This window comes from Abramis brama (assembly GCF_963993115.1).
Source record: "Abramis brama genome assembly, chromosome: 23".
Lineage (NCBI taxonomy): Eukaryota > Metazoa > Chordata > Actinopteri > Cypriniformes > Leuciscidae > Abramis > Abramis brama.
Genome location: NC_139985.1, coordinates 2,297,811 through 2,310,150, shown reverse-complemented (window position 1 = coordinate 2,310,150; position 12,340 = coordinate 2,297,811). Strand labels below are relative to the sequence as shown.

The 12,340-nt window shown below is 36.4% G+C and overlaps 1 protein-coding gene and 1 long non-coding RNA gene across 2 annotated transcripts; one reads left to right on the top strand and one right to left on the bottom strand.

The window, feature by feature from the left end:
• Nucleotides 1–5,716: 5,716 nt before the first annotated feature.
• Nucleotides 5,717–7,539, top strand: LOC311074862 (uncharacterized protein). The gene is made up of 2 exons (XM_084101789.1): nucleotides 5,717–5,804; nucleotides 6,829–7,539. Exons 1-2 carry the CDS (start codon nucleotides 5,771–5,773, stop codon nucleotides 7,416–7,418), a joined length of 624 nt encoding a protein of 207 aa, XP_083957915.1. The 5' UTR covers nucleotides 5,717–5,770; the 3' UTR covers nucleotides 7,419–7,539.
• Nucleotides 7,540–11,706: 4,167 nt separating this feature from the next.
• Nucleotides 11,707–12,027, bottom strand: LOC311074866. Its single transcript, XR_014604378.1, has 2 exons — nucleotides 11,954–12,027; nucleotides 11,707–11,889 (listed from the first exon to the last, which is right to left on the bottom strand). It is a non-coding gene; the product is annotated as an uncharacterized lncRNA (long non-coding RNA).
• Nucleotides 12,028–12,340: the final 313 nt, after the last annotated feature.

The window sequence follows — 12,340 nt, the reverse complement described above, 5'->3', positions numbered from 1 at the left end:
GTCAAATAATCTAATGTCAAACAAGACTACATGGACCCTCATTGTAGAAGTAGAATGATATAATTAACGGTTTTCCCTCTGAAATGTGTGGATAATTGAAGCCACTGTGGATCTGTTTATATTGGGCTGAACTCTCTGCCCAGCTTCTCTCAGTGAGAGACCATGATTTATAACATGGTCAATAAGTGTGGCTCTGATTTCATTTGAAACACGTGTGTACCTTTATCCTTCTACCTCTCCTCCCTCCTCTTACACCTTGCGCTCCTCTTCCTCTCTGTCCATCTCTTCTTATATTTTCTACTCTTTCTCTTTCCACTGTACCATTGCCCTCCAATCTATCCATCTCTTCTCCCTCTACTCCTCTATCTTCTCCTCTTCCTACATCCTCAGCTCTTCTTTCTCTTTCTCCTACATCCTCAGCTCTTCTTTCTCTTTCTCCTACATCCTCAGCTCTTCTTTCTCTTTCTCCTACATCCTCAGCTCTTCTTTCTCTTTCTCCTACATCCTCAGCTCTTCTTTCTCCTACATCCTCAGCTCTTCTTTCTCTTTCTCCTACATCCTCAGCTCTTCTTTCTCTTTCTCCTACATCCTCAGCTCTTCTTTCTCTTTCTCCTACATCCTCAGCTCTTCTTTCTCTTTCTCCTACATCCTCAGCTCTTCTTTCTCTTTCTCCTACATCCTCAGCTCTTCTTTCTCCTACATCCTCAGCTCTTCTTTCTCTTTTTCCTACATCTTCAGCTCTTCTTTCTCTTTCTCCTACATCCTCAGCTCTTCTTTCTCTTTCTCCTACATCCTCAGGTCTTCTTTCTCTTTCTCATACATCCTCAGCTCTTCTTTCTCTTTCTCCTACATCTTCAGCTCTTCTTTCTCTTTCTCCTACATCATCAGCTCTTCTTTCTCTTTCTCCTACATCCTCAGCTCTTCTTTCTCTTTCTCCTACATCCTCAGCTCTTCTTTCTCTTTCTCCTACATCCTCAGCTCTTCTTTCTCTTTCTCCTACATCTTCAGGTCTTCTTTCTCTTTCTCCTACATCCTCAGCTCTTCTTTCTCTTTCTCCTACATCCTCAGGTCTTCTTTCTCTTTATCCTACATCCTCAGCTCTTCTTTCTCTTTATCCTACATCCTCAGCTCTTCTTTCTCTTTCTCCTACATCCTCAGGTCTTCTTTCTCTTTTTCCTACATCCTCAGGTCTTCTTTCTCTTTATCCTACATCCTCAGGTCTTCTTTCTCTTTTTCCTACATCCTCAGCTCTTCTTTCTCTTTCTCCTACATCCTCAGCTCTTCTTTCTCTTTATCCTACATCCTCAGCTCTTCTTTCTCTTTCTCCTACATCCTCAGGTCTTCTTTCTCTTTTTCCTACATCCTCAGGTCTTCTTTCTCTTTCTCCTACATCCTCAGGTCTTCTTTCTCTTTCTCCTACATCCTCAGGTCTTCTTTCTCTTTCTCCTACATCCTCAGCTCTTCTTTCTCTTTCTCCTACATCCTCAGCTCTTCTTTCTCTTTCTCATACATCCTCAGCTCTTCTTTCTCTTTCTCCTACATCCTCAGCTCTTCTTTCTCTTTCTCCTACATCCTCAGCTCTTCTTTCTCTTTCTCCTACATCCCCAGGTCTTCTTTCTCTTTCTCCTATATCCTCAGCTCTTCTTTCTCTTTCTCATATATCCTCAGCTCTTCTTTCTCTTTCTCATACATCCTCAGCTCTTCTTTCTCTTTATCCTACATCTTCAGCTCTTCTTTCTCTTTCTCCTACATCCTCAGCTCTTCTTTCTCCTACATCCTCAGCTCTTCTTTCTCTTTTTCTTACATCCTCAGCTCTTCTTTCTCTTTATCCTACATCCTCAGGTCTTCTTTCTCTTTCTCATACATCCTCAGCTCTTCTTTCTCTTTATCCTACATCCTCAGCTCTTCTTTCTCTTTCTCCTACATCATCAGCTCTTCTTTCTCTTTCTCCTACATCCTCAGCTCTTCTTTCTCTTTCTCCTACATCCTCAGCTCTTCTTTCTCTTTATCCTACATCTTCAGCTCTTCTTTCTCTTTCTCCTACATCCTCAGCTCTTCTTTCTCTTTCTCATACATCCTCAGCTCTTCTTTCTCTTTCTCCTACATCCTCAGCTCTTCTTTCTCTTTCTCATACATCCTCAGCTCTTCTTTCTCTTTATCCTACATCCTCAGCTCTTCTTTCTCTTTCTCATATATCCTCAGCTCTTCTTTCTCTTTCTCATACATCCTCAGCTCTTCTTTCTCTTTATCCTACATCCTCAGCTCTTCTTTCTCTTTCTCATACATCCTCAGCTCTTCTTTCTCTTTATCCTACATCTTCAGCTCTTCTTTCTCTTTCTCCTACATCCTCAGCTCTTCTTTCTCCTACATCCTCAGCTCTTCTTTCTCTTTTTCTTACATCCTCAGCTCTTCTTTCTCTTTATCCTACATCCTCAGGTCTTCTTTCTCTTTCTCATACATCCTCAGCTCTTCTTTCTCTTTATCCTACATCCTCATGTCTTCTTTCTCTTTCTCATACATCCTCAGCTCTTCTTTCTCTTTATCCTACATCCTCAGCTCTTCTTTCTCTTTCTCCTACATCCTCAGCTCTTCTTTCTCTTTCTCCTACATCCTCAGCTCTTCTTTCTCTTTATCCTACATCCTCAGGTCTTCTTTCTCTTTCTCATACATCCTCAGCTCTTCTTTCTCTTTATCCTACATCCTCAGGTCTTCTTTCTCTTTCTCCTACATCCTCAGCTCTTCTTTCTCTTTCTCCTACATCCTCAGCTCTTCTTTCTCTTTCTCCTACATCCTCAGCTCTTCTTTCTCTTTATCCTACATCCTCAGGTCTTCTTTCTCTTTCTCCTACATCCTCAGCTCTTCTTTCTCTTTATCCTACATCCTCAGGTCTTCTTTCTCTTTCTCCTACATCCTCAGCTCTTCTTTCTCTTTCTCCTACATCCTCAGCTCTTCTTTCTCTTTCTCCTACATCCTCAGCTCTTCTTTCTCCTACATCCTCAGCTCTTCTTTCTCCTACATCCTCAGCTCTTCTTTCTTTCTCTCTGCATCTTCAGCTCTTCTTGCTCTTTCTCCTACATCTTCAGCTCTTCTTGCTCTCTCCATCTCCATCTCCATCTCCTCTTCCTCTTCTTCTCCCTCTACCCTGTCTATTACCTCTCACTCTTACACCTCTTCCTTTTCCACTGCTCATTCTTCTTCTTTTTATTGTCTTTTCTCCTCATTCATCTTCTTTGTTGTTTTTCTCTTCACCTTTTGTAGTTGTTGTAATTAAGACAGCTGTGTGAACAATTAGGAAATTGGCTTTTTCTGTGTTGAGTGGATTACTAACTCATCAGATATCAATTTGGGGTTAATTGAGGACATAAGGTGTGCAACTGACTATTTTACAATTCACAGAGTTTTGTTTGTTGTGTTTTGAAAATGGTACAAAAATGCTTGTGATCTTTGTGAAGACCAATGAAAAAGCTGCAAATGTTTTTCCTGATATATTAAAGATTTGGTTGGCTGTATGAACTGCTTTGATAACATTAGGGAATTTTGTGCACAGTGTTTTGAGAAAATTATGCTTTTGATTTGTAATTTGTATGAAATGAAGGAGAATTTATTATCTGTTTAGGACAATTACAAAGTGTACAGATCACTGTGTTAAATGTTTTGAGAGCATTTACCTGAGTTTGGAGAAATGTACCAAATCGATTGAGAAAAACTGTAACTGATGCAGGTTTTACATTTGGCTTTTTTGTAATAACCTTTTTAAATTTCCAGGCTTCCGGTTTGAATAATTTCTTATTTATGTCACTTGAAATAATCAAATTATTGTCTCTATAAATTATATCATGATCTGCAAATAAAAAAAGCGCGTTAGTGCAGTGCAAATAGATACAGACATTTAGTGAAAAAAAAAAAACATGTTTATATGAATTTATGCTATTTCACACTGAATATTAGAACATTTTGAATGTGACAAGTTGGTTTTACTCCTGCAAGCTGTAAGTTCTGTATTTGTCTTGGTTTTGGTTTGCCTTCAATCATTCACACAACAGCACTAATTGTTCAAAAGAACTCTTAAAAGAAAGGAAGTGATCGTCTGCATCTTCATATGTTAGTAATGCTATATTTTACATAATTCTAGTCTCTAGAGTTCTAGTCTCTCAGTTTTTAAATCTCGTCTTAAAACGTATGTGTTTAGGCAGGCTTTTATGTGATTTAATGTTTTTGCTGTACTGGTTTGATTGTTTAATGTCTTTTTTATGAATTTTGTAAGGTGTCCTTGAGTGCCATGAAAGGCGCCTTTAAATAAAATGTATTATTATTATTATTATATATTTTTTGTTTAATTAAAAAATATAAATGACAACAATGAACTACTCCATACAGAGATTGCATTGTCAGAGTGTTTGGGAATATTCAGACAGAGATAATATTTACACATATACCACAGATAGAAAATTAAACATTTTAGAAGTACATACACCAACAAAATAAATAAATTAACACATAACACTTAAAAGTATTTTCTTCTTCTTCCAATTTTAGTGAATAAAGACCAATTATTAAAAAGCACTAACCAGTACTATATTCTTCTTCATCTACAGCGTTAAACCTTGGTTTCCGGACATTTCTGAGTGTCAGAAGTTCTCAGGGCTTTGATGGTCTCGGGTGGAGCGGTGTCTCAATCAGGTCCGCTGCTCCGTCCTAATATAGGCTCCAACTGAAAGTGCGGTGTGTTTTGTCCTGGATATCTTTGAACTCACTATATGGAGTTATCTTTATGTCCTGTTATTCATTAAAACAGAATTCCTTGAGCTTGACATCATGTTCCCTTTGTTGGAGTGTCCAAAAGTACAAGTCTAGTTTAACCATCCCTAAAAGAGATATATATATTATAACGATGACTATAAAATCAATCAGGATCTTAGTTTTCAAAAGAGCTGTGTTATATTCTAATAGGCTATTAATTACTTTTGTATATGTATTATCTGTGAAACCATCAAAACAAAAACAGAAACCTGAAATTAAAACTTTAACCAGTTTACTTATACTTTAACAATATAGTAACATGTTTATTTTATAATTCTACAACTGCTGAGACCCTTTGTTTTATTTCTCTTATTGTCATTCCTAGTGTATGTGAATCTCTGAATATGTGTCTATTTGTGTAATGAGTATATTTGTTTGCATGCAGTGCAGTGCTGAATTTCAGCAATGAGAGCAAATGCACTCTGCAGTATAAAGCCCACTTTTCTGTATTTTTCAAAATACAGTGAGAACAACTAACTGGCGAAATAGGTGGTTTTATGATCCCTTTATGCATTGTAGATTTATTAACTAAAAAATAAAATCTTTAATAACATTAAGTTTGAAGCACTGTAGTCCTATGCACTATTTTAAGGATGTCTTTAGCCTACTACCTTTCTGGGCCTTGAAAGTGGCAATAACGTTGCAGTCTGTTGGGGGGGTCAGAAAGCTTTTCATTTTCATTTTCATTTTTGGGTGAACTATCTCTTTTAGGGATGGTCAAACTAGTCTTGTACTTTTGGACACTCCAACAAAGGGAACATGATGTCAAGCTCTAGGAATTCTGTTTTAATGAATAACAGGACATATAGATCAGGACATATAGATAACTCCATATAGTGAGTTCAAAGATATCCAGGGCAAAACCCACCGCACTTTCAGTTGGAGCCTATATTAGGACGGAGCAGCGGATCTGATCGACACACCGCTCCACCCGAGACCATCAAAGCCCTGAGAACTTCTGACACTAAAAATGCCTCGAAGCCGACGTACCAACCGTGGAGATCGTAAGTGCTTTTTAATAGTTGGTCTTTATTTACTAAAATTGAAAAAAACTACATTTAGCATAGGCTAAGTGTTATTTGTTAATGTATGTATTTTATATTTAGGGTAATCGGGGTATTCTATAGGCCTACTTTTATGAATTCTATTGAGAAACCATGAGATAAAGGTGAATTAAGACTGAGAGTCAATGTTCATGTTTTGAACTATGATGTATAGCTGTGTTTTGCGATGTGTTTGTAGCCAAACTAAAAAATTACTTTATTTTGAATTATTACAAAATGCCATTATTATATTATAACAAATATTTTAGTTTGTCTTGTATTTTTTTTTTTATTATATCAGATAACTTTATAATCTGTCATATGGTCCTGTTACAGTGTGCCCCAGCCATGTTGTCACGTATCACTTTAATTCTTTCGGGGGAAATCAAGAAAAAAATTATACACTGTATTAATGAAACAAAACCCACATAATTGTATTAGACATGTGTGAATTTAATGTGAGGGGAAAAATGAATACTCTGAACCCCAAGTGAATTTACCCAAACTGAGAAAGTCAAAAAGTGTTAGGTTGTGCCCCGCTCTCCCACTACTTCTAAAATGTTTCAATTTCTAACGATGGTATATGTGTACATATTATGTGTCTGAATATTCCCAAACAGTTCATTGTTCAAACAGAAGGTCATTGTTGTCACATTTAAAATAAATAAATAAATATAAAATGTATTATGTAAAATATAATATTACTAACATATTATGAAGATGCAGAAGATCACTTCCTTTCTTTTAAGAGTACTTTTGAACAATTAGTGCTGTTGTGTGAAGGATTAGGCAAACCAAATCTCAGACTAAATCACACCAAATACAGAACTTACAGCTTGCAGGAGTAAACCCAACTTGTCACATTCACAATGTTCTAATATTCAGTGTGAAATAGCATTCATTCATATATGAACCTGTTTTTTTGTTTGTTTTGTTTTTCTGTATCTATTTGCACTGCACTAACACTCATTTGTTTTATCTGCAGGTGAACGTGGTATTCTTTATAGAAAAAAGAATTTGACTGTTTCAAGTGACATAAATAAGAAATTATTAAAAAAGGAAACCTGGAAATGCAAAACGGTTGTTAAAGAAAAGCTAAGTGCACAACTTGCATCAGTTAATGTTAGTTTAGGCAACGTCATAGACATGATCGACACATTTGACAGACCAGGAAAAGCCTATGCAGAAGGCACCTACACTCGATCTAGAGAATATGAAGACGCTTTTGAAGACAAACCAGGAAAGAGGATTCCCAAGTGTGGATTCTGTGCAGAAGCAGGAGTTGGACGAGCTCGAGCTGAATACAGTATATATGAGGCTGAAGCCAAAGGTCCCAACGCCTCGTTAGGAGTTGGAGTCAGTATGGTTGGAGCCGGAGTAATGGCTCGGGCAGAATTAGCCAGCGCATCGGCTAAAGCCGGTCCACTTGGTGTGAAAGTGGGACTTGGACTCGATACGGGTGGATCTATTGGTCTGGGTGGGGTGGAGGCCAAAGTCCTGGGAATTGGATTCTCAATTGGTCCAAAAACCAGTATATCTGTTCTGGGTTCAGAAGCGTCTTGTGCAATCATGTAGATATAAATGAACCTTTGATATTTTGAACATTTGCATGCACAATTATATACAGAAGCACAAAAACAGAAACCATAAAAAATAAAACCTTTAAAAAAAAGCAGAATTAGTGTTGTTGATGAGCTATAAATCCATAGTATTAAACTTTAACAATATGGAAAATTTTTTTTTTTTTATAATCATTACATTATAAATTTATAATCATTTATAATCATTACATTGTTGAGACTTTTGTTTGTATGTGGTTATGCAGGTATGATATTGCTTTTCTCTGTACTGTCATTCATCTTCATTTATATAGCGCTTTTAACAACGTAGATTGTTTCAAAGCAGCTTTACAGAGATATGTGTTCATTGCCATGTGTAGAACTGTTATAACGTCCACAGAACTTTCTAGAGACATCAATGTTTCCATTTATGCAAAACTGAAAAATAAAAACCTTTAAAGCGTTCTTTTGTGTAAATATTCTAGCAAATGTTTTTGTCTTTCCATGATATTGCATAAGATGGTGAACTGTGATTTTGTTTTAATCAATTAATTATTTCATCATTATGGCAAAAGATATAAAGAGGTAAAAAAGTTCAATAACTCTTGATAAGTGATTCTTCTGTGGTAAAAGCCATGAACTAATAGTCTACTAAATGGGGCAGACATTAGTAAAAAAAAAAAAATTTAAATAAACTTGGGGTTCTTATATAGAAAAATGTAATACAAATGAATATAGAAAATTGAAGATGGAGATTGTATTAATAATAATAGTGGCCGTTGCACTTTCAATGTTTGGGCTCAAATGATAGCAGCAAAAAAACTGATTTCAGAATCAAACTGAACTTCAGTCATTCCAAAATAAAAGTCACAGAAGAGCAGCGTCGACTCTCTGCGTCATTTGAAAAGAAACAGTTAATCAAAAATTCAATATGGTGTCATTTCTTAACATCATGTCGCCCCAAGCCATATGCTCATAGTTTATATAAATATTAAACATAGACAACAGTCTATGACAACTTTTAAAAGCCTGTATTTCACTTCGAGTAACATTGATTCAGTCTTGTCAAAAAATAAATAAAATGCAAATTAATTGTCTCATAGCCTTGAATATTTGTTGTTGTTGTTGTTGTTGTATTTGTATATATTTTTGTCTGTATTTTAGTGATTTAACATATTTTTTATTTATTAAACTAATAATAGAAATAGTTGCGATTTCAGAAAGACTGTTGTCTATGTTTAATATTTATATAAACTACCCGCATATGGCTTGGGGCAACATGACGTTAAGAAATGATGACACCATATTACAGTTTTTCTCGATTGCTTAAACACTATAACCAGCCTTTTGAGCAAAAATTTCAAAACCATAATGCCATTTATCAAAAATCCCTAAACTATAAACACTATTCCCTGTTTTGACACATGAGTCAGATTTGTTGAACTGTCACTGCAAAACTCTACACACAAATCCCTTCATTTCTCATTGCCTAGACCATGTTGTCCTTTAGAAAGCACTAGCATTCAATATTGTTCACTCAAGTCAGCACAGCTTCAGCTCAGTTAGACACAATTACCCAGGTGGAAACACTAACAGTCAAAATTTAACACACATCAATCAGATCCTTCAATAGATAGCCTAGATAAAAGGGCCCAAATCAGTTTATTGAGTTATGAATAATGGATCCAGAAAGCATTTAAGGAAGAGATCAAGGAGGGATAAGGAGGAGGAGGAGGAAGGGCAAGAAGACAAGCAGTCTCAGATGAAATTCAAGCCACTCTAGTTGCCCATGTCTTTGTCCATGGTATATGACTATGAGGGAGGCTGGGCTACGAGTAAGGCCAAATTTGAGTCGCTTTACCGTCGCCTCGAGAACCTTCAGGGAGGTGTGGTGGCAAACAAAATGTTATCACTGAATAAGAGACAAACATTTCCAATAGTCTTTGATGAGGTTTATTTTCTTGCAAGAAAAGGCCAGCAGTCGTACAGTCACACAGAGTGATTACAGTATTTCACAATTGCTAAAACACTAAACCCCATTCTCTGAACCCAATGCTCAGTGGCCTAAACCCATCTGTCGAATCAGTCACTCTGTAGGCAAAACCTTAAACAAGTTCAGGTAGTTACAGTTTTTCTCAATTGTTTACACACAAATACTGGTCCTTGAGACACAATGACCACAACATGTAACTCATTCACCAACCCCCTGAACCAATTCTGCTAAACTACAAGCACAATTCCTGCTTTACACTCAAATTGCAGATCTAAACACACTTTTTTCAAAACACTACACACAATTCTCTGCTTTTGGCACTATTTTTTATGCAGAAATTCTCTTGTTTCCACAAGGAACACACTGCCATTCAAATATGCACACTGACTCATCACATGGGCAAACACCCGTCACACAGTTTTACAATTAGCAATCAGAGCTTTAGCATAAAAGAGCAACAGGTGAGCTCTTCAACAGGTGAGCTCTTCAACAGGTGAGCTCTTCAACAGGTGAGCTCTTCAACAGGTGAGCTCTTCAACAGGTGAGCTCTTCAACAGGTGAGCTCTTCAACAGGTGAGCTCTTCAACAGGTCAGCTCTTCAACAGGTGAGCTCTTCAACAGGTGAGCTCTTCAATGGATCAATGGATGCCAACATTGGATTTTTTACTGTAGTAAAGGTGATGATACACAGGGCAACTTTTTGAGCAATGTTGCTGGGCAATGTTGCCATCAACGGGCAACCCAAGCAACAATCACTCGGCAAGATTGCCCTGCAACATTGCTCAAAAAGTTGCCCTGTGTATCATCACCTTAACTGTATACAGTCAATTCTTCTGTTGTTTTGTATGTAGACCACTGTATGTACAACTTTGTGTTGGTTGGGATGTACATTGTTTTTGTGGGAAAAATAAAATGTATTTGTTACCGTGTATTTGTGTGTTCTGAGTATAAAAACAATATTCTCAAATATTTTACAACACACTTGCAGTGGTGGTCAGAATTAATGGCACCCCTGGTAAATATGAACAAAAATGGTGGTAAAAAAATAAATCTGCATTGTTTATCCTTTTGATCTTTCATTCAAAAAATCTGCAAAAAATCTAACCTTTCATTGAAGTAAAAGAATCGAAATTGGGGGGGTAAATCACATTATGAAATAAATGTTTTTCTCCAAAACACGTCGGCCACAATTATTGGCACCCCTAGAATTTTTTATGAGAAAAAAAATCTCTGAAGTATATTCTCATTACAGTAATGTGTGCCTCATATACTTTGTGGTATGTTACAGTTTTTCTTGATTGTTTACACACATTTTCTGAAAGCATGCCTCATATTCTCAGAACTCTACACACAAATCCAAAAAAACACACAATGGGCAAAACCCCTCAATTCTCCTGCAAAATGAAACTTTACATTCAAAACAATGTTATTTCTTCTCAAAATGGTATTTTGTTTTCAAATGACACACACAAACCATCATATGAATAGACATTTATAAGAACACTGATGTGCTCAATGTAAAACACTATGATGAATGGAAAACACTTCTTCTCCATTTATCATAATGACTTAGGCCTTTTTTTGTTCAGTGTTACACTTTCTACAGACAGTACATACATAAGTGTGTTGTAAAATATTTGAGAATATTGTTTTTATACTCAGAACACACAAATACACGGTAACAAATATATTTTATTTTTCCCACAAAAACATTGTACACAGTGTACATATGTAATATACCAGCCATTCTCGACCTGACTTCCACTTTTCGTCGAAAAGTCTTTTGTTTTTCTTTGTCTCTTCTTCCTTTTTGGTTTCATCGTCAGGTTTTCTCTTGTGTGGGGTGTGACGGTTAGTAACTGTGAGACCGACGGTTATAGTTGAACACCGTCATTAGAATAACCGCAATTACAGTTTTTCTCGATTGTTTACACACATTTTCTGAAAGCATGCCTCATATTCTCAGAACTCTACACACAAATCCAAAAAAACACACACAATGGGCAAAACCCCTCAATTCTCCTGCAAAAGGAAACTTTACATTCAAAACAATGTTATTTCTTCTCAAAATGGTATTTTGTTTTCAAATGACACACACAAACCATCATATGAATAGACATTTATAAGAACCAGTTGAACACTGATGTGCTCAATGTAAAACACTATGATGAATGGAAAACACTTCTTCTCCATTCATTATAATGACTTAGGCCTTTTTTTGTTCAGTGTTACACTTACTACAGACAGTACATGCATAAGTGTGTTGTAAAATATTTGAGAATATTGTTTTTATACTCCGAACACACAAATACACGGTAACAAATATATTTTATTTTTCCCACAAAAACAATGTACACAGTGTACATCCCAACCAACACAAAGTTGTTCATACAGTGGTCTACATACAAAACAACAGAAGAATTGACTGTATACAGTTACAGTAAAAAAAAAAAAAATCCAATGTTGGCATCCATTGCTCCATTGAAGAGCTCACCTGTTGAAGAGCTCACCTGTTGAAGAGCTCACCTGTTGAAGAGCTCACCTGTTGAAGAGCTCACCTGTTGCCCTTTTATGCTAAAGCTCTGATTGCTAATTGTAAAACTGTGTGACGGGTGTTTGCCCATGTGATGAGTGTGTGCATATTTGGATGGCAGTGTGTTCCTTGTGAAAACAAGAGATTTTCTGCTTGAAAATTGTGCCAAAAGCAGAGAATTGTGTGTAGTGTTTTGAAAAAAGTGTGTTTTAGAACTGCAATCTGAGTGTAAAGCAGGAATTGTGCTTGTAGTTTAGCAGAATTGGTTCAGGGGGTTGGTGAATGAGTTACATGTTGTGGTCATTGTGTCTCAAGTACCAGTATTTGTGTGTAAACAATTGAGAAAAACTGTAATAATACGCATCACTAACTGTATTTTAAAATATGTTTGAAGCATTTCATAAGCTGTCAT